Here is a 27,956-nt window from a genome sequence, read left to right as displayed (position 1 = left end):
TGCCCAATACCAGCTGAACAACTACACAAAACTTCAGAGTATCTGCAGCATCAGCACTCAGTGCTCTGCTCCTGTGCTGTACGGCATCTCTGAGTTTTGATTTACTACACATCACTAGATTTACTAACTCCATTCTCCCGCTTTTTTTAAGTACAGTACCTACATGAAACATTACTGAATGGTACCAGAGGCATTATATCTTGCATCTAAGTGAGTGCCATGCCAAGATCAGTACTACATTCTTTGAAGACCAGTCTTTGCCCTCAGGTCTTAAATTTCTTCACTGAAACAGTAAGATTATCAGCTGTGCACCAGAAACAGTACTACCGCGTGGAAAATTCCAAGGGCTCCCTTGCCCCTTCCCATTCCACCAGCTCAGACTCCCATTGCCATGATGAAGCAGACCAGCATTTCCCATCTCCCAAGCATGATGCTGGATATTCCAATGGCACACAGCACCAGGTGGGCCAACAGTGATAAATCCACCAATACTAGAGGTTTCCTCAGTGTTATTAATGATTGACCCAGACACCATAAGCCATAAAGCATGAAGTAAATTCATTAGCAACTTTTCTATGCTAATTCTGTTGCCACAACCTCTATTACAAGTTAGAAAAGTAAGTTTCATGAACTGTGTGTTAATTTCAAAGAGTATTTTACTGTGAAAGGGTAAGGACAGCTACTGCTGTTAAACTACGTACTTAAATGGCTGGAAAATCAGACATCACAATTTCAGCTTGTGAGAAATCAGGTAACCGCCAACCTACATCCAAAGGTGTCCCTTAAGCACTGAAGATGGCTTCTTCTCCAGACTGCCACCTGCACAGCCTTGACTGATGGTAAATGCTACAGCATTCAAAGAAAGTAATTTGCCAGAGTGGTTGATCCAGGGACTGATTCTGCGGAATTTACATAATTTGAGAAAAGTAGGACTGATGGGGACACTCACCTGTACAGGTTTTCAACCCTCCCTTTCAATAGTGTATCTGAGGCTACCCCTTCCATAGACAGCAGCCATGTTCTTTGGAGAATTTTATTAAAATATATCCAAGAAGTAATCAAACATTTTCTAATGAGCCAGGAGAGAAATGAAGTGAGGAAAACATCTGTACAGAGGACAGTGCTGTAAGTTTTTGTTTACATGCTTTATTTCATTGTTTCACAGTTTAATCATTGTCTACAAAAATATATTTCTGAAACTCTGAGTCCTCTATAAAAAAGGCTGGTCAGCAGCAGTGACCCTGATGAACAGAATGTACCTTGGGATACTGTGAGCACCTCCTGCAGATCCTAAGCAGATTAGTGTGGCTAGGAAACTCCTGCCTCATCCTGGGAGACTTCTGTTCTTTGGGATTAAAGCTCTGCACTAGTTCTGAAGGAAGCCATTAAAAAAAAAAGTCATTCCACTTCTGTATACTGTACTAAGCTTGGGAGGGGGAGCTGCAAGTTCAGTGTATCACACAACAGAGTGCTAACAAAGCACTTGGCACTCAGGGAAAGAGAACCTCAGGATGCTTTAGTACTGGTAAATTTTTCTTTTGAGCTATCATTCAGAATAGCCTTTGTCTGGTGATAATACGTTCAGGCTGTCAGCAGAGGTACAAACGGCACACAGGCAGAATAATCCTATAAATGCAAAGAGAGTCCTTGGTTGAAGACAAGATGAGGGCTGTGTCCATTTTTACCTCAACATTTTCTGCTATGGCTTTAATCAAGGAGAAAATTACTGTCATATCCAGTAACAAGCCTACATCATGTTGGATAGAACAGAGTCACTATCAATGCTGTCAGCTTCAACTCCTTGGTATCCATAACTGGAAATATTTATTACATCATCAATCATTCAATTCCTATGCTTACTAGTCACTAGTGTATCTAGCCACCAGAACTATGAACAGAGAAACTCAAGTTTTCCCCAAATGAAATCCTTCTACTCTTCCCCTGCTCATTTATTTGACTGTGTCTAGAGATACTTGCAGTTAACAAGAAAAAAATAATAATTTGCCTCTTCTAAAAAAATAAATCTATCTTGCATTGTGTTCTAGAAAAGACAAGGTCAATGTACTCTGATCCTCAAAGCTCATGACTAGAAGCCCCTTACCACAAAATAATCTCAGACCTCAACCCCTAAGCAGGGCAGGAATTTTCAGCAGCAAATAAAGAGTAGTTATTGACAGACTGCTTCCCTAATGTGGTAATAGAAGATGAGCTCTCTGAAAACTTTTCCAAAGAAAACCTGCCTATTAGAAGGTTTTTCTGAGCCAGGAGCTTGTGAAATCTGAATTTCCTAGATATTAGAGAATTCAGGAAAGTGCTGATTAGTTATTTTAGGTACATCTGTAATCAATGGGCTTCTGAGCTCTAGGCTTTTGTTCAGAAAAAGTTCTCCTGTAACTCATGCCTACCACCAGTCTCAGTCTGATCTGCTAAACCTGAGCAGCCAAGGAGGTATATGAATTTGAAGTAGAATCAGAATAATCCACAAAAACACAGAAGCAAAGAAACTTCACTGAGACAAATACCTTATCAAAAAAAGACACTCAGCACTATAAAACTAGTATTATCTCACTAGTACTAAACAGCTAAAGTGTAAAATTTGTAAAAAAACACCTGAAGTTTACTTCTTGACTATATTCCTTTCTTAAATTGCTGGGGGGAGTGGAGAAGGGGGGGAGAAAAGAATGAATCACTGTACTAGTGGTAAGCCACTATAGAGAAGGCAGTATTGGAGAAGAATTTTAAACCAGGAAAAAAAAATCTGAGAACATAGTTATTCTGAAAGCTTTTCCTACCTTCCTAAACTAAACAGCCTAAACAGAGGACTTTATCCACACTTAAAAGTTGTTTTTCCAGTCTGTTCCAAACTGTTCAGCTTCCAGTTACAGACACACAACAGAGAGAATACTCAAGGGAGGCAGAGAAACCCACACCATAGGGTATGCCTCCCATATAGCACCTGCTTTAGTATATCCAAACAACATGAACAAATCAGTCAGGTATTGTTGCATCTTGTGCATGGAAAGGCTGTAACTGACGTGTAACAAGATGAAATTAAAGGAAGATGTGTAATTAAAGAAAAGTCTTCTCCTGTGGAACCTCTTTTGCTGAAGACTCCACACCCCTCAAAGAAGTGATTTATATTCAATCATTTGTGAAATGAAGACTTGCCAGCAACAATCCTGCCTTGGCTTCACATGAAAAACTGAGAAGTATCAATTCTCTTTTTAGTTCCACAAAGCCTATTCATGTAAAACAAACTGCTGTCTCACATTGCCCTGCTGCCCTGCCCTGCCACAGAGAGGCAGTATATCACAGATTCATAGAATATGCAAGTTGTAAGGGACCCATCAGGATCATGGAGTCCAGCTCCTGGCCTTGCACAGGACACCCCAAGAATCCCAACGTGTACCTGAAAGCATTGTCAAAAAACTTCTTGAACTCAGATGGGCTTGGTGCTGTGTCAGCCTCCTTGGTGGCTGTGCTCAGTCACCTTCTGGGGAAAAACTTTTTCCTGACTGTTAAAAGCTGCCTTCTCCACCAGCACAGATAAGTGGGACATTACTTCTAGCTGATGCAATGATGCAAAAAGAAAAAAAAAAATCTGTATCTTAAAGCTTAGAGTTCTAGTGTGATGGATCCCTTGTGAATAAACACCGCCACAGACTATGAGGTACTTGTGTGTGAGAAACCAGCAACTGCACATTATTGCTACTCACTGTCTTTCAGTGCATGCTTTTCCTATTTCTCCATTTCCTTACCTTCTCCAAGTTATAGACTCCAGGGTGAACAATTCTGAAGCCTTGCAAAAATGGCGGCCACCAAAATACATTTGATTAAATTTTAATCCCAAACTATTTAAAAGGCTGACTTTGACACTGTTACATTTAACTTCAGGCCTAGAACTGCATAGAGAAAACTTGGTATGGTCAAGAACTAACAGTGTCTGCACTATGCCTGTTTTCACAGGAAATGTTAATTAAAACAAGCAAAGTAACACACAGAGCTTAGTCTGGCTGCCTTCTATAAGGGGCATAATGAAGACAATAGTCACAACTTCTCCAATTCACTAATATTTTTTCTAGTATTCTCCATGGCTGCTATTAAAAGAGGTTCAGCCAAATTAAATGTAAGCTACAAGTTACAACTGAAAAGTGTGCACTTAAGTTCAGAATACCGAGGACCATCCTTGATCAGGTGGCTTCACTTCGATTTTCAAGCACACAAAGACAGTTCCCTGTCACAGACAACTGGAGCAGATATATGGGAGAACTGATTCATTAAGCCAAGGGGAGGCAAGGTCACTGCTGCCATGCCCCAGAGAAGGAGAAAGATTCATTAGGAAATTATAACTAAAAGGTTACAAAATAAAGGCAAGAGCTAAAGTCTGTCGGCAATGAAATGCATTCTCCTGTCCCATGTGAACAGGAAACAGTGTCTGTAGGGTGTTAAAGAAGGTCCTAGGAGGAGATGCCCTCCTACTTTTTTCTGCTGTTAAAGGAGAGGAGAGAAACAAGCTGCTATTGGTCAGCAGGAATCTCTCTGTCTGCATCCAGTTTGCTTGACTCTCCTGGGGAAGGGGTACGTGGTGCAGGGTGAGAAACAGGAGGGATCGCATGAGCTACAATCCCTTCCACTACTGGTGGTTCTGGTAGCCCAGGGTTGGGTACTCCCACTACTCCTGGAGGAAACCTAAAACCAACAAAAACACAGAAATTACAAGCTTGTCCAACAGAGTTATTCAAAGGAAAAGGAGCCATGCCCTCAGACGTGCTGAAAACAAATTCCTCTTTCTAACAGAAACGCTCTGAGATAGAACACAGCAAGTGTCCAGAGCTGAAGAGTAGCAGTGGTATCCTAATGCCAAATGACACCTGTCTGCAGACAGACCCAGACAGTCCAAGGTCACATACTAAGCATTTGAAAACAGATACAAAATTTATCTCCAGTTGAAAATATTGTGAGGTGCTCTATTAAGGCACATGGAGAACCAGGAATTCCCTCCCCATCGGCAGGAGGGGTGTAAGCTGCAGTTATCCTTCACTGGACTCCAAGACAGAAAAAATAAGAATTTGAACTAATAAAACAGCTAGATGCAAGACGAAAAATAGGAGAGTGACAGTCATGAACTGCTAATGAACTATTCATCCATCACTTCCATTCTGCTTCCCTATGCCCTCCCCATAAATGCATCTCAACTTCTGTAGATGTCTCAGAGAAGGAAAGAAAATATATTTCCCACTTTGCAGATGGGAGACAAACAGAAGGGAAGCAACCTGCCCACAATCACTTAACCAGGCTGTAACAGATAACTCAAATACACTCTGTTTAGACTACTGAACAAATTCACTGGACAATGTCTCAGTAATTGGTCCGTATGTGGGCTACATGTAAGAACTGTGCTTTGTTTATTTATATAGCCCTAATGATATGTACAACTTCTAATGTAGAGTTGCAGTCCTTTCTTGGGACATTCAGCAGGCTTTCTTATATTAAGGTATCTCTTGGGCATGTCTTCCAAGAATTTGGAAGTATTGACTGGTATGCAGCTGGAACTAAACATGACCAAGTACATGTTGAACACTCATATAGAGTATAGAGGAACGAAGACATACCTGTTTGCAGGTACAAGCAGTTCTCAAACCCCTGGCCTACTTCAGCAGGATGATATATTTGGATAACCTACATATCTCACCTGTAAGCTGCAGCTCCATTGAGTTCTGGGTGGACAGTTGCAGGATCAATATTGGACCACTGAGCTGCTAACAGCAAGTACTCCTTATTAACACAGTTTCTCAAAGCATCAGGTATGTGACCTGCAAGGGCACCAAAAATGACAAAAAAACCAGAAAACAGGTAGGAGAGATTTGTTCCCTGCAGCATTTACAAAGGAAAGTAGAAAGGAAAACTGCTAAATCTTTCCATCCACCTCCACAGGATAACACTGGGTACAGGAGACTTTCCTCTAAGCATCTGGTGTCTGGGGACAGCAAGAAATTGATCTTTTCTTCCCACTTCTATGATCATGTGACAATTTTTGCCACAAACTGCAACTGCCAAAACCTCACCTTTTTCAAGAGACAATATGTACTACTCAAGGAAAAAAGCATACAGTGAAACTGTCAAAGGAATTATTGCAAAGGATTTGGAAGATCTAGGTAAAGAGGCTTTCCCAAGGAGAGCCACTCTGGCATTAGGTACAATTATCAACTTACAGTCCAGTTCCAGAAACCAGTAAATGAGTTTAAGTTTTCAGAACAATCAGCATAATCCTTGCCATGAACTAACAAAAACCCACTAATTCAGCAGCAGCTGCAAGTCCTCTTTGTTACCTGTAATAGCTCTGCGGATCTCTTTAGCTGCGTCTTCTCTGGATTCAATGGAAGCCTGTTCACTATACCAGGCAGTGTGAGGGGTGCAGATAACATTGGGTGCATCTTTTAACGGCCCCTGAGCAAAACTAGGGGGAAGAAGAAGGGTTTTTTCTAGAACTGGTAACCCCATCTGTCCTTTTGGGCATCACAGTAACCCAAATAATAACAAAAAACCAAAACAAAACATGAAAAAACAACCACACCCCCCTCCCAAAAAAACTCCGCAAAACAAACCAAAACCAAAAACAACCTCCCACCAAACCGCCACAAGGACCATCCAGTTTAGGTGAACCACTAGATAGCAGCAGCATGCAGGTACCACATTACCTGAAAGGCTCAGACTCATGCACATCCAATGCTGTTCCTCTGATTCTTCCCTCTTTCAAGGCTTGTGCTAAGGCTTTCTCATCTACCAGCCCTCCTCGGGCAGTGTTCACTAAGAAGCAGCCCTGACGCATCTGAAAGAAGAAAAATAACATGTGCACTGAGAATGAGACTTCTCATGAAAGCTCAGCGAATCTTGGGAAGTCTACTGGAAATGAACAGGAGTCTGCAGTGATTAGATGAGGCCTGGAAGAACTAGGAGTGCTTTCACTGCAAAGCCTACCACAGGGGAAATGCCTGCAAGCAATGCTTGAGAAATATGCTTCAAAAACCAACAAATGAAACCACAAGACAACAAGGGCAAAAGTGGAACTCTCAAGTTCTGCACTCCATATTCATCCTACTGTATTAAAAAAAAAAAAAAAAAAAAAAAAAAAAAAAGAGTACAGGAATCATGAATCAAGTATTCAGCCATACAAAACTGGACTGCAATGTCCAAAAATCTCTCATAAAAGCACTGGAAAGCATTCATAGACTCGTGGAGTTTAGCCCAAAACTGGCTTTGCAGTGGGCTTGGGCAGAGGCTTTGGCTGTGCTGTGTAGAACGACATACACAGTCCCAGCCCCACCACATCTAGCTCTAACCAGCACAGTGAATTATTTTAAAGATAATTTAAAATTACAGAATTGCTTAAAATATTCTTTATAAAGGAAACTATTTTGCAAGAAGAGCCAATCATATTCTTCCCTTAACATAAAATTATATATAGCACAAAGCACAGGCACCCATATCCACACACGCCCAGCCTCCAAAGGCAGCAGGAGGCACACAACAGAGGCAGCAGGATTCACATGCTCTCAGCCTCTGTGAAAGCAGCAGTTTTGGTTTGCATTCATTTCCACAGTGCTCTGTGGGGGAAATCAAGCTCCTGCTGCACCTGTTTAATAGTGAAGTCATTGATGAGGTGATGGTTATGTTCATTCAGGCTGCAGTGCAATGTGATGCAATCGCTGTGCATAAGTAGATCCTGCAGGGTTCCTACTCGTTGTAAACCCAAGGATCGCTCCACTCCATCCGGCAGATAGGGATCATAGAAAATCACGTTGAAGCCAAAGGACTTGGCTCGCAGAGCCACTGCCTGTCCAACTCGGCCTTCACAAAAGAAAACCCACAATCATCAAGGAAAGGTAAAACAAACTTTACAGACAAGATACGGGGATAGACTGGGACCTTACACTGAAGTTTACCGCCAGAGCCCAAGATATCGCAGCCCTGGAAACCCCTAGGATTGCCACAGAGATCCAGAGGAGGCTATTCAGTGCTGCTCCTATGTAGCTAATTCTAGTTCTTTCCCATGCAATAGCCAGTTTAGTCAAGAAGCAGTTCTGTTTTCAAACCAAATCTAAACTCTGAGTCAGAGATAATAATCTGGCTACAAGAACTTGGAATTGGTAGCCACCTTTCAGGCAGCTTTGCTATTGATACAGAACCCAGCAGAGAGGAAAACAGTCACCAAGAAGAGCTGTATGAATGTTCCAATTCTCCTAACCATTTGAAATAAAAAAAAAAAAATACCCAATCCCCTGACATATACCCAACTCTTGAAGATATCCAGAACAGGGCACTAGCATTCCTTAGGAAGTCTGTGTGTTTCAACAATTCTACAACTGTGAAGAACAGTTGTAGAATTATCACTTTTCTCAGTATGTGACTCTTAGCTTCCCAAAAACGTTCACAGTTCTCTTTTCAGCCTAACAATTCCCATCACTTACCTAGTCCAATGATGCCCAAAGTCTCCCCACGGATACGCACAGCACCTCCAGCCACCTCTCGAATCTGTTCTACACTTGAGGCTCGATTTCCTTCCCGCAGAGCCTGATGTAGCCAAGTAACACGGCGATAGAGGTTCAAGATGTGGCAGAGGGTAGAGTCAGCAGTCTCCTCTACTGAGGAGGAAGGGATGTTGCAAACTGCAATGCCTACAAAGCCACAGAGGTCATATAAGATTTTTAGCATCACAATTCTAAACCGACATAAAGCTCTTTAAGCACAAATGCTCCAAGATAATTCAGTACTCCAGAACTCAAGAAACACAGGATTAATTTCAGAACTTCATTCTACAACACAGATGTGACCAGCCATCTTTTCAATCCCCCAAGAAATACCATTCCTTCCTTATAAATATCTTTTTGATTGACGCACTTACCAGAAAAACAAACATACAAATACACAAGCTGAAATGAGAAAACTGGGCCATACAAGTGATACAAGCAACAGACTGTTTTAAGAGATCTGCATTCAAAAAGATGCACTCCTTCCACAGATATTCCTGACAAATTAACAGGCAGACTGTAGAAGAATTGAGACAGATGGCTGAGCTCTTCATGCCTCATAGTCCAGATGCTCACTGCAAGCATCAGCCTCCCCAGGAGCAACAATAAATAACTAACTCATTAAATGCAGACAGAAGCCCCAGGAGCTTCTCTAAATCCATTTGAAGTTAAGCTTAAAAACAACAACACACAACACTCCCACTCTACAATAACATACAACCACAAGGACCATAATAAAACTCATGGCTACAACTATCAGGTAAATTAGTAATGCAAACAGAGTTGAAGTCCTAGAAGCATAAATTACTGTCAGAAAAGGGAAAGATGGAACACAGTATCAAAACCTGGTAAATCCTGAGCAGACTATGACCAAAAAAACCCAAAACCAAAACCAAACCAAACAAAAAAAAAAACAACCCACACAACCAGAGGGGAGAGGCTGGAAACATACCATTTCATTTCTGCTATCCTTCGTTTGACAAACCAGCCAAGAAAATTAGATGGAAAAATGGTCTCTTCCCAATCATAACCGTAATCACTTGCCAAACCAATGCAACTGATCCACCTCAAAAGTTCACCACCTAACTAAAAACTGGAAATAAAATCTAGGCAATGGTTGAAGGTATTATTGTTTTGTAAGCCCAGTCACAGGAAACATTTAGCTAAACTCAGACCATGCTTTCCCATGAGAATTGGGAGAGCAATGGTCACAGACAATCCCAATATCTGACGGGTCTTCTCTATCAAATTATTTCCAATTTTGCCATAATGCCACAGAGACAACTCAGAGGACATGAGTGGGGGTGATAGAAAATCCCAATTTCTCTTAATCTCACGATTACCATCTCATTCAACTCTGGACAAGCCCCATGCATCCATCTGTTACACAGCCAGACACAGATTTGTGTTAACATGCAGTATTATACCTAAATGTAAAAAATCACAAACACAGACAACAGCCCTTTGGTCTGAAGATTCAGAACACACAAGGAACAGTATCTTACCTCTGAATGAATTAAAAGCATACTTAACATAGAGCAAGAGGCTAAGCATGAAAACAACCATTAATTATCCATGAAAAAGCAACTCTGGCCACTTGTAAGGGTCATCACACTGTCACCCCAAAGCAAAAGTGGCAAGCAACGGTCTGATGGTGAAAGAACTTTGACTCATTTCACCTTGGATTAATGAGTGTGCAGTGGGAGAAAAGGGAAATCTTTGAATCTGAATGAATCAAAGAAAGTGACCTTAAGTAGAGAAATGTAAGACTAGGTTAGGTTCCAAACTCAGCACAAATATGTGAAGGCTGAACAAAAGCCAAGGACCTTGACAGGAACTCTTGAGGCTATTACTTTGAATCATCCAAATGAAAAGGCTCTTTTGACCTAATTCAAGCACTAGCCCAATACACACTCTTCATTTATTGGCAATTCACCTGTTCTTACAGATCTGAAAACTGCAATGCTTACTTACTTCAATTTTATATATAATACTTGTATTTGATTTAAGCTTAACAAGACCTGCATTACATTAAGGAAGCTTTCAAACCCCTTGCAGCTGTAAAACTTAAAAAAGAAGGGGAAGGGTACTTAAATGATCCATCTCACCTAGGAGGCTGAAAGGTCCAGAAGTCTCACTGCCATCTGTTTAATAAATAGCACCTTTTTGTCACCTGATCCAGACACTTTTCGCATGCTTAGGGTTCCAAAGGATAACTAATAAAGTTTTGTATCAGAACCTCCTTGCATATACAAAATTAAGACGAAAACTCACAAAGCATTTATAGTGAGTTTTTCCTGCATCAGCATTTGCAGGTGGTTTTCAGACATCAGTTTGCTCAGAGGTCACAAAAAGACCAGTCACCTCACCAAAAGTTACCTAAACACCAGATTCAGGTTCCTGAATCCCAAGCAACAACAAAGACACCAACATCTCTAGCAGAGCAATCTGAAAACTGAGAATCTTTCTTTTAAGCCACGTACCAGCCCTCTATTGGTCAGCTTCCTAAAGACACCTGATGCTGAGCAGCTCCAAATCTTTGTACATTAAAGTTTTTAAATGCACTCTATAATGCACAAGAACATGTACAGTGTTCCATTTCACATTCACTTCTGATCACAACACACACCTAATGGTGTCATCATACCTAATTCTGCAGCAGATTTGATGTCAACATTGTCATAGCCACTGCCAATACGCACAATGACCCTGAGGGCTTTGAACTTCTCCAGATCCTGACGAGAAAGGGTAATGGTGTGATACATCAGAGCTCCTACTGCCTCATTCAGCACCTGTAACAAAAATCAGCTGAAATCAATATCTAGTTTGGTTACCTAAGAGGCAAAGCTCTACTTCTGAATCTTGCACATGTTCTTGCCCACCTTTTCATGGATCTCCTGAGTTGACTGAGCATCACAAAATGCTACTGTAGCAACATCCTTCAAGATGGGCATCTCCACAGTGCAATCTCGTCCATCCAGGAGTGCAACTAGTGGCCGTGCTGGCATTGGGCCATTCACAATAGGAGGCCGTATGCCTATTAAGAAAGTCAGCAGGAGTGATTACATGAAAGACAAGAATTGTGGAATCCTCATCTGCTAGTCCAGTAAGTTGCTGATAGTATTTAGGAACAGATTAGATAAAGCAAAAGACATGAATAAGAAACAAACACAAGGAAAAGACGCTGGGAAAAAACACACAACCACCTCTGCCACCACTCAGATGAAGAAAAATAAGACATCTATTGTCAATAACAATATATTAGAGGTGATCTGCTCAGCAGCGTGCCATCTTACTCCAGGCTCCTAAAACGAGTGACAGAGTCGCTTCACACCTCCTCCCCTCTCCATCCCAGCATGCCCAGATAATATTTCCCCTTGAAGTGAGCAGAACTTGTACGTCCACAGACAGTCACTAGCACCCGGCCCTTTCCAGAAGGCCGTAGGCAGCGCCTCCGCGGGCGGCGGGGCCCTGCTCGCCGCCGGCCGGGAGGACGCTCAGCCCCACGGGCGCGCAGCGGCTGCGTCGGGTCCCCGCGGCACAGGGCAAGTGCCGCTGCCGCTGCCGCCGCCGAGGGGCGCCCGCCCCGCCTCACCTTCGCAGATCCGGTCCAGACGCTGCCGCTTCACTTTGTGCCGGTCCATGGGCCGGGCGGGGCCGCGCCGCCCTCGGCGCCGCGGAAGGACCCGGGATCCCGTCACTCGCCGCCCGCGCCGCTTCGGCGGAACCGGAAAGACGCAGCTGGGCCCACGCGAGCGGCATCGCCGCCACCGACGTGTCGCGTGCTTCCGCTTCCGGTCCGCGGAGCTTGAGCGTGTGGCGGAGCGGGGCCCGGCGGGGCGGAGCGGGGCCGGGCAGGGCTCGGTCGGTACTCCCGGGTCACAGCCGGCTTGGGGCAGGCCGGGGCTGCAGGGAGTGGACCACGAGGGCGACTGCAAAAAGCTGAGAGGTGGATAATGGGGTGTAGTTTCAGGTCTTCTTAGAAAGATCTCTGTGCCTGAGACAAAGCAGAGAGCCATTCGAATCGGTTCTGCTTCTGTTTTGCCACCTTTGCAGCCAGGTCTCCCACACCTTTCCCGTGGTTCTGGGAGTGGATCAGCGCTGCAACACCCGCTAATCCTGAGAATCTACGACATAAATCACAACATCACTAAGCACGTTCTGTACAGTATTGAAAAACAAATTATAGCTATTTATTACACAAACGTTCCTGGTACCTGATGTGAGCTCCATACAGTTGATCTACTCTTACATGACCCTTTTCTTGAACACCTCCCACATTCCATTCAGATACGCCACGGTATGTTTTAACGGATCTGTGTGCATTCCTCCTGTTCTATGTTAAGAGTTAGGTGGGCAAAAGGCAACGGGATAATTGGAACCGCCAGATGGCAACTATGTGTTGGGAGGAAGGAGTTAAAAGTAGATGACCGCCTGTTGAGGAGGACTGTAAACACGAAGCTGGGAATAACCCTTGCTAAACCGGTGTGAACGCTCCGGTGATCCTCTGGCAAGAACCTAGTTTAATGGTGCCTGTGTCTCCCCTTGTGTGCCTCTGCCAAGGGGTTGCTGTGGGAATCCCCCAATTAGTAAGGGAGGGAAGGGAAATAAATTTTCCTTCGGGCTTTAGCCATGGGTTTGTGGCTGTCCTGGCTGCTGCCTGCCTGTGCTGACACTAACTCGGGCAGTTAAACAATAGCGAGGTAAAAATGTTTGGCAAAGACAGTGCTTAGAAAAATGTGTTTCAAGGCCTACTGGGTTTGATGACCCTTAAATATCTCAGATTATTTAATGAACTAGTTGAAATAGTGACAAAACCGTGAAGACTCTGACACCAGGAACCTGGAAGGGGCAAAACCTCACCTGTGCGACAAGGGGTTAGGCTAAGGAATATGAATTAATGAATTTGCCTGTAGTTAAAAAATCTGGTGCATGTGGCAATCGGTGAGACTACTAGTTTCCAACAGTTCAAGAATTAATCTAGTCTCTATATTATATGTGGCTACTAAAAAAAAAAAAAAAAAAAAAAAAAAAAAACTTAGGTAGTTTTACCCATTTGGTTTGCATGCCAAACCTCAGAGGCAAGACTTCTAACACATTACCCAAACAGCCCTAGTCTTCTGGAGCACAATTGCCTATGGCCCAGGGAGTCTCCCTTTACATTTATGCTGGCAAACCTTCATGTCTGTATAAAAAAACCTCAGTTAAAATCTCCCTGAGTGCACACAGGTATCCTCCTCACCGGTCAACACTCTTGCTGGTAGCTCCTCAAGTACTTTTTCAAGCTCTAGCAAGTACTTTGTTGGATGCTTAAAAAAACCACAAGAGGTAGGAGGCAAGAGACGATTTTCGTGTGAACAGACAAAGAAATCCTAGAAACCTTGTTGCCAGGAGCAAAATTAGTGAAGTAAGCCTCATCTGTTTGGGTACAGCAACTCTGTGCTGTGTTCCAAAGTCCTGCCACGTATCAGAACCATAGAATAATAGAATATGCTCAGTTGGAGAAGACCCTTCATGATCATAAAGTCCGACTCCTGGCCCTGTGCAGGACATGCCAAGGATCCCATGATGTGCCTGAAAGCAATGTCCAAACACTTCTTGAACTCAGACAGGTGCTTGGCGCTGTGACCACTGTCTTGGGGAACCTGTTCCAGTGCTCAACCACTCTTTGGGTGAAAAACCTTTCCCTGATACCCAACCTAAACCTCCCCAGCTCAGCTACATGCCTTTTTCTTGAGTCCTGTAACTGGTCATGAGAGTGAAGTGATTGGTACCTGCCCCTCTGCTTCTCCTTGTGAGAATGTTGAAGACTGCAATGAAGCCTCCCCTCAATCTCCTCCAGGCTGAATGAACCAAGTGACCTGAGCCATACCTCTTAAGCTTCCCTTACAGTCCTTCCTCCATCCTTGTGGCCTCCTCTGGATGGTCTCTAGTAGCTTAATGTCTTCTTAGTATTGTGCTGCCCAAAACTGCACACAGTACTCAAGGTGAGGCTGTACCAGTGCAGAGTAAAGCAGGGCAATCACCTCCCTTGACTTGCTGGCAATGTTTTGCTTGATGCACCCCAGGATATGGTTGACCCTCCTGACTACCAGGGCATACTGTTGACTCAGTAGGAGCAGCTTGTACCTCAGTCTTTCCTGGTACAAGTCTCTAAAGCACATAATGCTGCTGATAAAATGTAAAGTAAACAGCCCCTGTGCTGCTGCCCTGCCACATGCCCATCTCATTTACAAGCAAAGAGGAGAAAATTTACAGCAGTGATTATAATAGGAACCTACAGGCTCTGATTCTTTGTTCCACAGCACTGAAAGGCAGTGAAGGTGTCAGCAGAGTGGGACCACTGATCTTTGGGGCCTAATGTGGAAATAATGGGGAAATAATCTATTCCATGTTCTTTAACTTGATTTCTTTAATACCTGTTTAAGTACCTTCCCAGCCTACAGGAAAGTAAAATCTTTGGTTTGGTTCCTGTCCTGGTTTTGGCACAGATCAGTGGGAGGGGACATGGCCAATACCCTAATATTATTTGATACCACCTCACATGGAGGCAGAGAAAGGAACTCTCATGTCTGAGGAGAAGAGGGTCCTTCTGGTGGCGGAAAGCACGGCTGCAAAGAGCCAGTCTGTACTGTTGCACTTTTCATGCAAATAATTTCTTTGTTCTTATACCTTTTGTTATTAATATTGTTGCTGTTATGGTTCCTTATCTCATTCCTGTTTCTTATCTCCACCTGGGATCTTTGCCCTTTGTTCTTCCAACTGAAGGAAAGCAGGGGAGCAAGCAGGGCAGTTTTAGTGGGAGAGCTAAACAAGGAAATACTCCTCCAAAACCATGAAGTTCCATTATTTTTCTGACTACAATGAACAGCAACAACCCTCAAGGCCTGGGTCTGTCTTGCCACTGCCAGATCCACTGTCCTGCAAGCTCATTAAGCTTCACTTGAGACAAGGAGAGACAATATCCATCATGGATATACCTGGATCAGAAAAATGGGCTCACAGTGCATCACTTAAATGTCTTTAAAACAAAATATAGTGTAATACACTATTAAAACAATGTACTTTGTCTACATTCTTGCCTCTGAAAAAATTAGACTTAAGGTAGCAGAGTAGTGCTGTTCTAAGGTACTCCTCCTTTCTTCCCTTGAAAAGGTTTTTTTTGCTTTCCTTTTACAAATAATTTTTCTTCTGAGCTGCTCATGCATTAAATTGCTTCTGTCATCCAAGCACACTAACCATTGCCTTAACTAGCTGGTGAAAAGGGACTTAGAGAGTCTCTGATCCAACATCTTTGTGCTAGTCAGTACTGACTGTGATACATCTATAGGTAACCTGTTCTAGCACTGCACCAACTGCACATACTGCACCAAGTTCTTAGTGAGAAAGTTTTTCATAGCACCCAGCCTGAACAACCCAAGATGGAATTTATGGCCATCATAATTTCTTGTATCACCTATCATTTGGGTTTATCACCTTTGCAGCTCACCTTCAAGCAGCTGTAGGGTGGTAGTAGATTGTCTCTGAAATTCCTCTTTGCCAAACAAACAAGCCTGGGTTCTGATGATCAATTTGTAGGTCACATGCTACCATCTTGGTAGCCCTCGACTGGACCCTTTCTAGTTCCTCCACATCCCTCCTGAAGTTCGGGGGCAGGAAACTGCACACAGTAGTCCAGGTATGGCCACATCACTGCTAAAGCAGACATGAATAACTTCTTTCAGTCTTTGGCAATGTTCTTCCTAATACAGTGTGGTGTGTGGGTTGTTTTATTCAATCACGTCTTACTGGTATCCACGGCAACTTCCAGGTCCTTCCAGCAGGACTGCTTTTTATCCACTCAGTCCTCAGCCAGGAAAGATGCATGGAGTCAACTGTGCATTTCAGAACACAACTCTCCTTCCTAAATGTCATAAGGCACCTGTTGGCACAGTTCTTTCATTTCTCAGAGTCCTTCTGGACTGAAGCTATATTGTTCAGCATGTCCATTGCTCACCCTGAATTTTTTTAAGCATAAATATCTTAGTTCCCTTTTCCTGTCAAACGACTTACAATTATTCTCACCAAAGATATAGTCTACCTAGCGAGGTGCATGACTGTACTTAACCAGACAAATACCTAAAAGTCTCTGACCTTCCTGCTGTGAACCACACTGAGGCTAAAATACAAGAGCAGCTTTGAATTCTTTACTCATAGGAACAAAAGATTAAAATTGTCTGAGCCAGAAGTGGCCAAGTATCCCAGGAACTGAAACACAAAACTATGGGTAGCTCCTATGGACGTCAAACTGCTGAACCTTCTTTGGCAATGAGCAGCCAGAGCTGTTTAGGGCACTAGCAATCATGCTAAGAAATGGAGGTTTCTATTTGGTTTTCCATAAATATAGACATCAACTTCTGCTGGGTGGTTTGCATTACGTTGATATTTCTATAGTGTACAGGTGTTGCTATTAGCTGTGAATGTCTGCTGTCTGTTTCTAGCCCTGTAAAGAGCAGTGTGGTGCTGCAAATATTAGCCCAGGCAGAGGAGTGTTTGCTCAGCCCTCCTCTGTGCTACCTCCCCCAGTAGTTCTCTGATAATACTCCTGACAAATGACCAAGACTCAGCATCTTTTGCACTTCCCAGTAGCTTGCTCTGGTTTTGACTCAAGAAGGGTTGTAGTGCTCAAATCCTGAAAAGAAGCAGCAGAAGCCACCAGCGTGCCATAATCTTCTTAAGATTAATAGTATACAAAATAAGGTATGGCTAAGTAACTCAGCACCTACAGCAAACAAAATACTTCCTTTTGCTAGATGGACACGAAAAGAACGACACTTATGCAGCCAGGTTGTCAGAGCAAAAAGAGAGCAGTTTCTTTTCAAACTCGATAGATATAGATTCTGGACAATGACCGGGGATTGGACAAACGAGGTTGCCACCTCTCTAACCCCACTGGTCAAACTAGAAGTTCATCAATTGTCCCTCTTCCAGAGAAGAATGCAAAAACAATCACTGTTTATGTTACAATCCGTGAAAAACTCCATTACAAAAATGCAAACGTCAGAAGGCTGAAAAAGATCAAAACAACAGTCAAACCCACTCTTAACTGGCTGTGGTAGTCATGGATGTAGAGATGAAATGTCTAGCATATCACTGGAACTGCTACTTGCTTTAATGCAGTGATATACAGTAATTTCCATGCAGAAGAATTCTCTCACAGCAGTTCTCTGCAGTAAGGAGGAGGACAATTTTTTCTTAAAAACTCTAGAAGAGTAAGGCACCACTGAATTCGATTGTGAATACTTAATTGTGAATACTGTATTTGCACAGTTATTACCCTTTCTGTTGGGGTTTTCGGGCAGATGGGGTAGGTCTCTCTACTTATGCAAACAACTGACTTAGAAAACTTTTGCCTCATTTTCATTTGCGAATGTTTGACATGCATTTGTTGGACTGTAACTTTTTCACACTGCTTAATTTGATCTTAGGATGCAAATTAAAACGAAGCATCTGTTCAAAAGAAGCACAGCTGCCTAAATGCCATGTGGGCTCTCGGAAGTGCCATCTTTCGTGTGGGTGCAGAAAAGCAGCTCAATCAAGGTAGAGCCAGCAACAGGTGAGAAAGTGAAATAGCAGCCTTCACAACAAAGCCAAAAGGAAGAAGCCACAAGCTCAGTCAGCCCTTCCACAGACCCAAGAGTTACTTGGGGAAGCTACTCAAAAGCCAGTCAGTCTCTGTATCCTCCAAGAGCACTCCCTCAGAGTGAAGGAGACTCCGAAGTCGGAGATTTACAGTCCTTTACCCAAGTACGCCCCCGAGGGTGCGCAGTCACAGCTCTGCTCTCGGTATCGAGGTGCGCTATGAATCAATAGACAAACGCCTTGCGCAGCCCTTTCCAAAACGCCCCTATTGAAGCGTCCCCGCACTGCCTGGCCCCGGTCCCGGCGACTCCCCGGTCGTCCTCGAGACAGCGGCCGCTGGATGAGCCCCGCCACCCGCCCCGTCTCGCAGCAGCCCGACGGCGGCCCGGCCTCTCCGCCCGCCGCGGCCCCGACGGCCGGCTCCCGGAGCCACGATGGGTCGGGCCGGGGGCGGCGCTCGCAGCCCGCACCTCGACGGGGCGGGCCGGGCTCGGCAGCACCGAGGCGGGGCCGCTCGCAGCATGCGAGGCGCAGCCCCGGCGCTCGGAGGCACCGACCGCCAGCATGGGGCCGGCGCTGCTCCTGGGGCTGCTTCTCTCCCGAGCCGGTAACAGCGCCCGGGGCGCGGGGCGGGCTGGGCAGGGTGGCACGGCCCCTGGGCAGGGTGGCACGACGGCGGGCAGGCAGCGGCATCGCCCGCACCCCGCTCCCGCCGCGGGGCGGCCGCGGCTTGCAGGGCCGGCGCCGGGGTCGCGGTCGCTGGGGTTGACGGCTGCTCCCCCGATGCCGGGCGGGCGCGGAGCCCGGCTCTCCCGGCCACCGGCTCCAGCTGCCCCGGGCGCAGTCGGCGGGTAGGAATTCGCGATTCAAACCGGGAAAGGTGGCTGCTGCTTTGGCCCGAGCGGGGAACCTCCGGTGTGAGTGTGGCCAAACTGGAGGGACGCTCTGGGGAGGGGACTGTCTGCTCTGGAGGTCAGGCGTGAGGAGGCGAGAGGAGATGCCGGGAGCCGATCCCTGAATGCGGCCGGACGAGCAGAACGCGGGGATTCATCCGCCGGAGCTGGAGGTCTCGGCTGCGCCGCGCTTTCGCTGGCTTCGCTCAGAGCAGTTTTTGATACCTACCCCCCATGCATTCGCCCTCTGGAATGCTTAAGGCCCATAGTTTTCCGAGACTAGGCTCAGTTTGCTAAAACAAATCCAAGGAACTCCTGCAGAGACGCAGCTGATTGTTCTACTCTGCCTCCTACTACTCCCAAATCACAAGAGCTGAAGATTGAAATTATTCCTTTTCCCAGTTCATCTCTTGTTCAGTCTTCACGACTGCTGCGACTAGGAGTAAGGAAATTCGAAACTGCTCTGAAGCATTCATAGTTTCTTTCTAGGGGGGCTTTGCACTCAGAAAAAGCTGCAGCTTTTTGACTGCTAAAAGACGGGCTGCTGCACGTAGACCACAGTGGCAACTGGCAGCCACACGACTGCAAAAGATTTCCCAAAATTTGCCATGTCCAAATGCCAATGCTTCTTTGCTAACTGTGTTTAATAAAGGAAGGGCATCCCTTCTGTAACTGTTGTCTCTTTAAATAGCGTGGTGCACCAGGGGCAACAAGATAGACATAGCTATATGACAGAACATTGAAAAGAGAAAATAAAGGTGTATTGTATTACCTATCCATTTTTTCTAAGGTATAAATAATCATAATGTATTACTTGGTTATTACTTTTTTTTTTTTTTTTTTTTTTTTTTAACTGCAGATGGGATTCCCATACACACACATCTTTAACATGTTATGCAACCTAGACCACAGATCTAGGAAAGAATTAGCTTTCTCATTCTTTCACATTGTTACTGTCTGGATTATTAAGACAAGATTTTAAAGAAATGAAATACCAACCTTTAGAACTTACAGTAATGCACAGCTAGTGAATGATGTCTATAGAGGAGGGCTGTTTTAAAGTTGAGGTTTAGAGCAGCTTCACCTGAACCCACTGTGCTGGATACAAAGCATTCCTGATGAGAGATTTTTCAGGGAGTTTCAAACATCATCAAGTCTCTATGTAAGAGCCAGGTGAACTACAAAGTACAGCAAGCTGCTAGAAGAAAAAAGAAATCTGTACAAGTGAGACAGAGTAGACAGTATTACTAGCCCTTAGGAAAAGTAGAAACTTTGAGAAGCAGGCTGCTATGGAATTCTGCATTCTACTGCTTACAGCAAATAAACTGATGAAGCTAGCAAAAATGAAGTAAGTGAGAGAACAAATTACATGGGGAAGATGGTACACTGGGCAATATGAGTTGTACCAAGATTTCCCCCTAATTTATAGTGATGGCAGACTGAAATAGTACTTACTGCATCTGCTGAACAAGAGAATGATAGGTAAGATGATGTACTCAAAGAACACCCAAAGGTAGATGTAAGGCTCAGCACAGTCATTTCCAAAAGCCAGCCAAAGAATATTGATCTGAAGGGAAGAAACATACCAGCCGATATATAAATTAGGAAACTGTCTTATTTCAAGACTTCATTGTACTTGTACTGTAAACATAGATTCATGTGCTGCAGAAATGAAGAAAGATTACAGACTGAATTCACCTACCCATGACATAATCATAAAATTATAGAAAGACTTGGGCAGGAATGGATCTTAAAGATCATCTTGATCTACCCCCCTGCCATGGGCAGGGACACCTTCCACTAGACCAGGTTGCCCCAAGTCCCAGCCAAGCTGGCCTTGGACACTTCCAGGGATGGGGCAGCCACAGGTGCTCCGGGCAACCTGTGCCAGACCCTTACCAACCTTTGATAAAAGAACTCCTTATTAACATCTAATCTAAATCTTGCCTTTTTATTTTAAAATTGTACTCCCTTGTCCTATCCTTATCTGCCTGCATAAAAAGTTGCTATCCTTCCTTTTTTGTAAGTCCCCTTTAAGTACTGGAAAGGGGTCCAGTAGAAGTCTCCCTGGAGCTTTCTCTAGGCTGAATAACACCAGCTCTCTCAACCTGTCTCAAAGCAGGAGGTGCTCCAGCCCTCAGCGCATCTTTGGGCTCCTCTGGACCCACCCTAACAGATTGATGTCCTTGAGGGCCGCAGAGCTGGATGCAGCACTGCAGGTGGGGGTCTCATGAGAGCAGAACATACTCCCTTGGTGTGCTGGCCATGCTGGTTTTGATGCAGCTCAGGACATAGTTGCTTTTTGGGCTGCAAGTGCATATGACCATGTCACTCCTGAGAACTCCCAAGTCCTTCTCTGGAGGGCTGCTCTCAATTGGTTCATCTCCCAGTCTGGACTTGGGTCTGGGATTGCCCTGACCCAGGTGCAGCACCTGCACTTGGACTTTTGAACCTCATGAGGTTCTTAAGGGCCAAGCCTTCATCTGCATTTTTGGCAGGGATTTTAAGGACTGGGTTCTATGTACTTTAATTGACTGCATATCAGCCCTTCCGTATGAAGCTTCCTTTGTTAAGGATTAATTTTATTATGCAAAGAATACACATTCTTCAGTCTTCAGCCTCATTAAAGTAGTTGTTTTTATACCCTATAAATGGTTCTCTCAGTACATCTCTTAATGACCAGCATATACTTTAGTAATTGCAGCAGCACTGACTCACAGTACACAGTGTGGTATTACTATGTACTTACTGCACTGTGGTTTTCAGTGCCCAGATAGAAGAGCTTCTTCAAAGCAGGCCTCAGCAACCCCAAGGTTTCGCAGGGATTTACTAGTCCCTATAATACAGATCAATCCTTGATCCTGGTCAAGTTGAACAAAATTATTTTGGAGGCTTTTATTTAATCTTTTGTTCTGGTTTTCTGTTGTTGTTGTTGTTGTTGTTGTCGTTTTGTTTGTTTGTTCCCCTAAACAGAGCCAGCTCTTGTTCCTTAACTACTCCCCATAAAAGATCCCAACATGTTCTGTTTCTTGCAAAGAGTCCTTGTTGAAGAGAGGATCCCTGCAAAATAATGAAATAATGACAAAGTACTTGTGTGGCATTCATCTGGACTGGGCTCCTAACAGTCTTTTCTCTACTTGATCAGGAGACCTCATGGCTCTGCCCAGCAGTGACTGTGTCATGGCAGAGCAGCTGTGCCTCTCTGACTCCACCTGCAATGCCACATACAGGACACTGGAAAACTGTGCCCTGGCCAAGACTCACCTCCTTTCACTGGATCATGATAGCAGGGTCAGATGCCTGAATGCAGAGCTTGACCTTGGGAACAGCTCTTTGCTGCATTGCAAGTGTCACCGGCGCATGAAGAGACAGGAGCACTGCTTGCGCATTTTCTGGACTGTTCACTACAGCATGACAGATGGTGAGATGAAATAATATAAATTTACAAGTTACTAGTAAGGCATACCCCCACCCCCTAGCTGAAAACAACTGTGAAAGTCCACTTCCCAGCACTGTAGGTAAGTGCTCTGGAATCATATCTCCTAGTAAAGAGAATTCATTACTGCTCTGTTTGATAAGCAGTGAAAACTTACCTGGAATGGGACCAGCCCTTCAAATACACCAGTAACCCTAAGAGACAAAAACATCTACACTTGAGATAGTTAAATTTAGTGCTGTGAAAAATACCTCAAAATGGTCCTGTCTGTCCGTCACTGCAAATGCATGAGATTATGACACATATTGCCATGTGCTCTGTTGCTTTCTTTTGTGGGATGCGTGTATTTGACCTCCCACTACAGCCTGCCTGTGCTGCTCAGCTCCTCACACTTAGTGAAGCTGAAAAATCCAAATGACAACACAGACTAAATTCCAACTGGACAAAATGAGGGTTTTACACAGTCATAGCTTCGCATTTCCAGAAGAACCATTCTTGGCATTTGGGTGAGACAGCATTTCTGAACTCCAGCCTGAGGAAAGAACCAGGCATAAAGAAAAAAAATATCCTTTTAAGAATAAACAAGCAAATAAATAAATAAATAAAGCTGGTCACAAAGTATTTCTCCCATCTCCCACTGCATTAAATATCTTGTATCTTGCCTAGGTTACTTCAATTTGGAGACCTCTCCCTATGAGAATCCAGCAAATGAAGAACACTGGAAGACAGATTATAATAAACTGGCAGCTCTGGTATCAGGTAAGAATTGTAATGTTTACATTATATAATTCTGCCCTCTCTTATCTTTTCATGAGTTGAAGATTATTAAGAACAATTTAGGGTAATGGTCCCTTTAATCAGAGGAATGTCTGCTTGGCTACTTGCCTAAATTTGTCACTCCTACCAAGAGTAAATATAGCCGGAGATCCAGGCCCATGAAACTAGTAATAATCCACAATGATCCATTTTCTGAAACAAGCACCCTACTATGAACCAATAAAGAAGTACTCTTTTGTAAGTAGTGTAATTACCTTGTCATACTGCAGGCACATAGAAGGACTAGTTTGCTTTGTTCTTTTTGATTTTTTGAATCTGACCATCAAGAAAGGAGTACTCCTGCTTCCATACAGGATCTCTTTTGGAGACTTGCTTCATGTTTCCTTTTTGTACTTCTTTTGGCTTTATAGGCTCACAATTAGCAGGAGATGCAACAAATCCATGTCTGAGAGCAACACACGTCTGTAATCTGAGCAAGAAGTGTTTTCGTCTGCGCACAGACTATGCCTCCATCTGCACCAAAGGAGCACGAAGTGAGGATGTGTGTGACCGGCGCAAGTGCCACAGAGGGCTAAGGAATTTCTTTGAGAAAGTTCCTGAGGATTTCACCAAAAGTATCCTGTTCTGTCCATGTCAAGATGAATTTTGTGGAGAAAGACGCCGTAAAACTATTGTTCCTGATTGTTCCTTCCAGTATAACACCAAACCAAATTGCCTCTGGCTTCTGGACTCCTGCTTAGAAGACCATATCTGCAAGTAGGTCAGGCAGCAGAGGATGTTATCCAAGGGAAAGACATCGACAGTGATGGTCTTATTTTCCTTCCTACAGGTCCCGGCTGGCTGACTTCCAACAAAATTGTCAACCTGTAGACATGTCTCCAGATGGCTGCTCTCTGCACAACCATGCTGCATGCCTGCAGGCTTACATGGGGATGATTGGTAAGTGATATCCACAGGAACATACAGGGTGGAAGCTTTCAGGCTACAATCTTGCAGGCACTCTTTGATGCTGTGAAAGACCATCCTAGTCTCCTGTAGGAGGTAGCACTCAACATACCAGTGAACATGCCTTACTAATTGATGCTAGTGCTCTCCCTTGCCTTGGACGAAAATGCAGTCAAAAGAGAGCTCTTCAATGGCATTTTTTGCTGTACTTTTACCCATCCCTGCCTGAGATTTCTGGGCGCCTCTTTGCATCATCAGCTGGTGCAAAGCACTCTAAGTGCCTCATCAACAGTGCTCTGTGGACTTGTGTGAACTAAGTCATTGTCATTCCTAATGCTGGAGTTACATCCCATCACAGCAGTGATTAAACATGGTGCTCCATCACTGCCTGACTTTTAGACTCCTGATGGCTTATTAGAATTGTTAGGGCTATGTTCTCAAGGCCAGCCAGAATATAGGACTGCCAGCTGTTAAAAGGAAGGTTGTCTTTGATTTTAGTTATTTACTATCTACCAACCTACTAAACCTACTAAAACGTTTTCAGAGTGGCTCAAAAGAGTATGTAAAGAGCAGCAGTACCTCAGAAGTTGTAAATCTAGACTATACCTTCCATTTTTCCAGATGGCTTTGCTGGTTTTGTGCTAAATGAACACTGCCTGAGTGGCACACTACAGGTGTGCAGTATATGTTTGTCAGTCAAAAGGCACCTGGCTACACAGTTTTGGCAGCTACACAAGAAGCAAGAGTACCTTTTGCTGCCATATATCAGTACCACAGCTGAGTCCATGCAAATCCTTCACATCCTAAAATAAAATCCTTCACAATTTAATGTTTGCACCACTAAATTTCTTTCCATCAGTTTGCACTGAGCTCTGTGGGTACGGTTCTCACCATTGCTTCTGTTGTGTACACATCACAATGTAATTCCTGCACCAGCTTCAGTTCTCAATACGTCTCACAGAGTGCCTGAGTCAGGCGTAGCAATCTCAACACTTTCTCTTACAGCTCAGCAGACTTCAGGTAGGTTCATCATGCCTGGGCCACCTAGCTGGCACTCCTGACCTTGCCTGGGTAACATGCTTATCACAGTGGAAGGAGTGCCCTCCAGGGCAGCATTTCCTTTAGTATGACATGATTTATAATACTTCTTTCTTCGGGGGGTTTGGGACAGGCACACCCATGACACCAAACTATGTCAGTAACTCCAGTGTCGAGGTCTCCTTGTGGTGTACATGTGAGAACAGCGGCAATCAGAAGGAGAAGTGTGACCAGATACTCGGCATGTTTGAGAGCAACAAATGCCTTGGTAAGCATCAGCCTCATCACAGAGAAACAGCCCAGCAGAGAGAATTTAAATCCTGTGTTTTCAAGATCCTATGTTGCACTGCTCTTGTGTATAGTTCCATCTTCTTCTGCAATGTCTCCGTGATCTCCTCTGCAACCTATGGTACCAGCCTGGATCTGCTCTAAGAACTGCTTCTGTATCTTTTGGCAACATTTTTGTTAATCTCAAACACCCTTGAAGGTATTTGCAAACATCATTCAAATGAAGGGCACTGCAAAAACATCACCAAGGAGAGGTCAGACACGCTGTATCCATAGGCTGCTGAGTAACCACATCTGTGCACCAGGATTATTGGGGTCAGGATTCCCCTCCTCATCCTCTGTTTCTGTACTCGCCCCCGGCCCTCATTTACTCAGTCAAGATAAGCAGCTCCTGACAGCCTGTTACTAGATTCAGCTAGCAGTTGCAGAACTCCTGTTACATGCAACTCTGTAACCCTAAGTCTGCATTTCTTTTATCTCCTTAGCATTTTAGCAACATACCTCAATGAGATTTAATATTTTATGTTTGTAAAAGCTTTAAAAGGATATAAAAGAAAACAGAATAATTACATAAGTGATTAATATTTAAACCTACCTCCTGCAGTATATAAAAGCCTTACACCCAGCACTATAGACATATCTACAATTTAATCATCTCATCCAAGATACTACAAACCTGCTCCTTACAAAATACAGAGTTGGGAAAGTCACAGAGGGACCCAGAAGTCTTCAAGTACAGTTCAAACTGTTTTTACAGTCTGCTCAATCTCACAAGTAAACCCACAAGCTGAAAGGCCATTCACAAAACAGAGAATACGTATTTTCTAAATCAAGGCCACACAGCCTGTGAGTGCCTTTCCTAAAATAACTTCTCTAGACTTCTGTTTACTAGACTCCAAGGTGTGCACAAGAAAAGCACAGTAAGAATCTTTACTTTTTTTTTCTCTTTACTCTTCATTCTTTAATCTTACTTTACTTCTGTTTGCAGAAAATACCATTTGGTCTCAAATGCATCTGAAGCAGACAGCTCTAGAAAGACAGGAAGACTTACTTTATTCATCTTCCCTAAGCTTCCAAGGAGACAGTGCCAGCACATCACTCTCTTCAGCAATGTCACAGGTATGCAATGCTTTGTTGCCTTCACAAAGCAGCATGTCAAGTAGCCTAGAGACAGCAGTTGAAAAACCTTGGATCTGGAAATATGTGACTTTGGACATCAAACCAAGGGATGCCATGTGCATGCGCAACACTGGACTACCTTAAGTTACTCCTTCCACAGACAAGCAGAAGCAGGAGGCTGTATGCCTGGCCACAGGAGTTTCAATAGTCTCACATTAGTGCTCAGAACTAGAGGTTCTGCAGCCAGAAGTTTGAGTATAAATGTGTCTAACTGGGATTCATGCCTCCTTTTTATTTCCTAGGTGGCTGAAGGGAAGACACAGCGAGACAGCTCCAAACAGAGCAGTATGCCTATGGCCTCCTCTGTATATTCTGGAGCTGCTACTTCCTGGCCTTCTCTGGCTCTGTTCCTGCCCCTGATGCTGAGCCCACATTAATGTGGCATAAATGGAATGTTTCCTTCCCATATTATTAATATTACTCCATACCCAGGCACGTCCCATGACAGATTTACCTTTGGGAAACAGAAGGCTTTCAGTCAAGAGGAATGGCCTTGACCCAGAATGGCAATCACTGGAAACCTCCCACATACTTGCACCCTGCTTTCCCCCTGTCAGGTTGCAGCTCTGCAGGTACAGTTCTCACCATTGTTTTTGCTTTGTACACATTTTGAGTAACAGGCTAATGTTCCAGCTTAATAGGTTCAATCAAAGGTCTGATTTCTTTCAGAACTTGTGCAGGGTTTGGTTTCTGGCTGTAGGGATGACCTGTCAGTGTCTCTGACCACCCCACCATCTGGAGCTCATCCTCAGGCATACAATCATTGAATGGTTTGGTTTTGTAAAGACCATAAAAGATCATCTAGTCCAACCCCCATGCCATGGGCAGGGACCACCTTCCACTAGACCAGATTGCTGCAAGCCCCGTTCAACCTGACCGTGAACACTGGAAGGGATGGGGCAAGCACAGCTTCTCTGGACAATCTGTACCAGTGCCTCACCACCCTCACAGGGAATAATTTTTTCATAATATTCAATCTAAACATACCCTCTTTCAGGGTATGGAACCATTGTTCCATATCCCGTCCCTAGAGGCCCTGGTAAAAAGTCTCTCTCTGTGCTTATCATCCCCCTGATGTATTGAAAAGCCACAACAAGGTCTCCACAGAGCCTTCTCTTCTCCAGGCCAAACCACATCAACTGTCTCAGCCTTGCTTCATAGTAGAGGAGTTCCAGCCCTCTCATAATTTTCATGGCCTCATCGGAACCTGCTTGAACAGGTCCATGTCTGTCATGTAGTGGGCACCCCAGA

The 27,956-nt window shown here is 44.2% G+C and overlaps 2 protein-coding genes and 1 long non-coding RNA gene across 3 annotated transcripts; 2 read left to right on the top strand and 1 right to left on the bottom strand.

Moving 5' to 3' along the window:
• Window positions 1-1,019: 1,019 nt before the first annotated feature.
• Window positions 1,020-12,562, bottom strand: LOC136367670 (C-terminal-binding protein 2-like). Its single transcript, XM_066329469.1, has 9 exons — window positions 12,124-12,562; window positions 11,411-11,565; window positions 11,176-11,320; window positions 8,469-8,675; window positions 7,634-7,848; window positions 6,699-6,829; window positions 6,330-6,457; window positions 5,693-5,813; window positions 1,020-4,689 (listed from the first exon to the last, which is right to left on the bottom strand). The coding sequence occupies exons 1-9, from the start codon at window positions 12,545-12,547 to the stop codon at window positions 4,518-4,520; spliced, it is 1,698 nt and encodes a 565-aa protein (XP_066185566.1). The 5' UTR covers window positions 12,548-12,562; the 3' UTR covers window positions 1,020-4,517.
• Window positions 12,354-12,733, top strand: LOC136367671 (uncharacterized). The gene is made up of 2 exons (XR_010744716.1): window positions 12,354-12,477; window positions 12,585-12,733. It is a non-coding gene; the product is annotated as an uncharacterized lncRNA (long non-coding RNA).
• Window positions 12,734-22,391: 9,658 nt separating this feature from the next.
• GFRA3 (GDNF family receptor alpha 3) lies at window positions 22,392-27,956 on the top strand. Its single transcript, XM_066329468.1, has 7 exons — window positions 22,392-22,463; window positions 23,145-23,237; window positions 23,666-24,011; window positions 24,085-24,194; window positions 25,372-25,506; window positions 26,515-26,645; window positions 26,948-27,956. The coding sequence occupies exons 1-7, from the start codon at window positions 22,403-22,405 to the stop codon at window positions 27,080-27,082; spliced, it is 1,011 nt and encodes a 336-aa protein (XP_066185565.1). The 5' UTR covers window positions 22,392-22,402; the 3' UTR covers window positions 27,083-27,956.

This window comes from Sylvia atricapilla, chromosome 14, assembly GCF_009819655.1.
Source record: "Sylvia atricapilla isolate bSylAtr1 chromosome 14, bSylAtr1.pri, whole genome shotgun sequence".
Classification (NCBI taxonomy): Eukaryota; Metazoa; Chordata; class Aves; order Passeriformes; family Sylviidae; genus Sylvia; species Sylvia atricapilla.
Note: the sequence above shows the minus strand (reverse complement) of the source record. Positions and strands in the feature narration are given on the sequence as shown.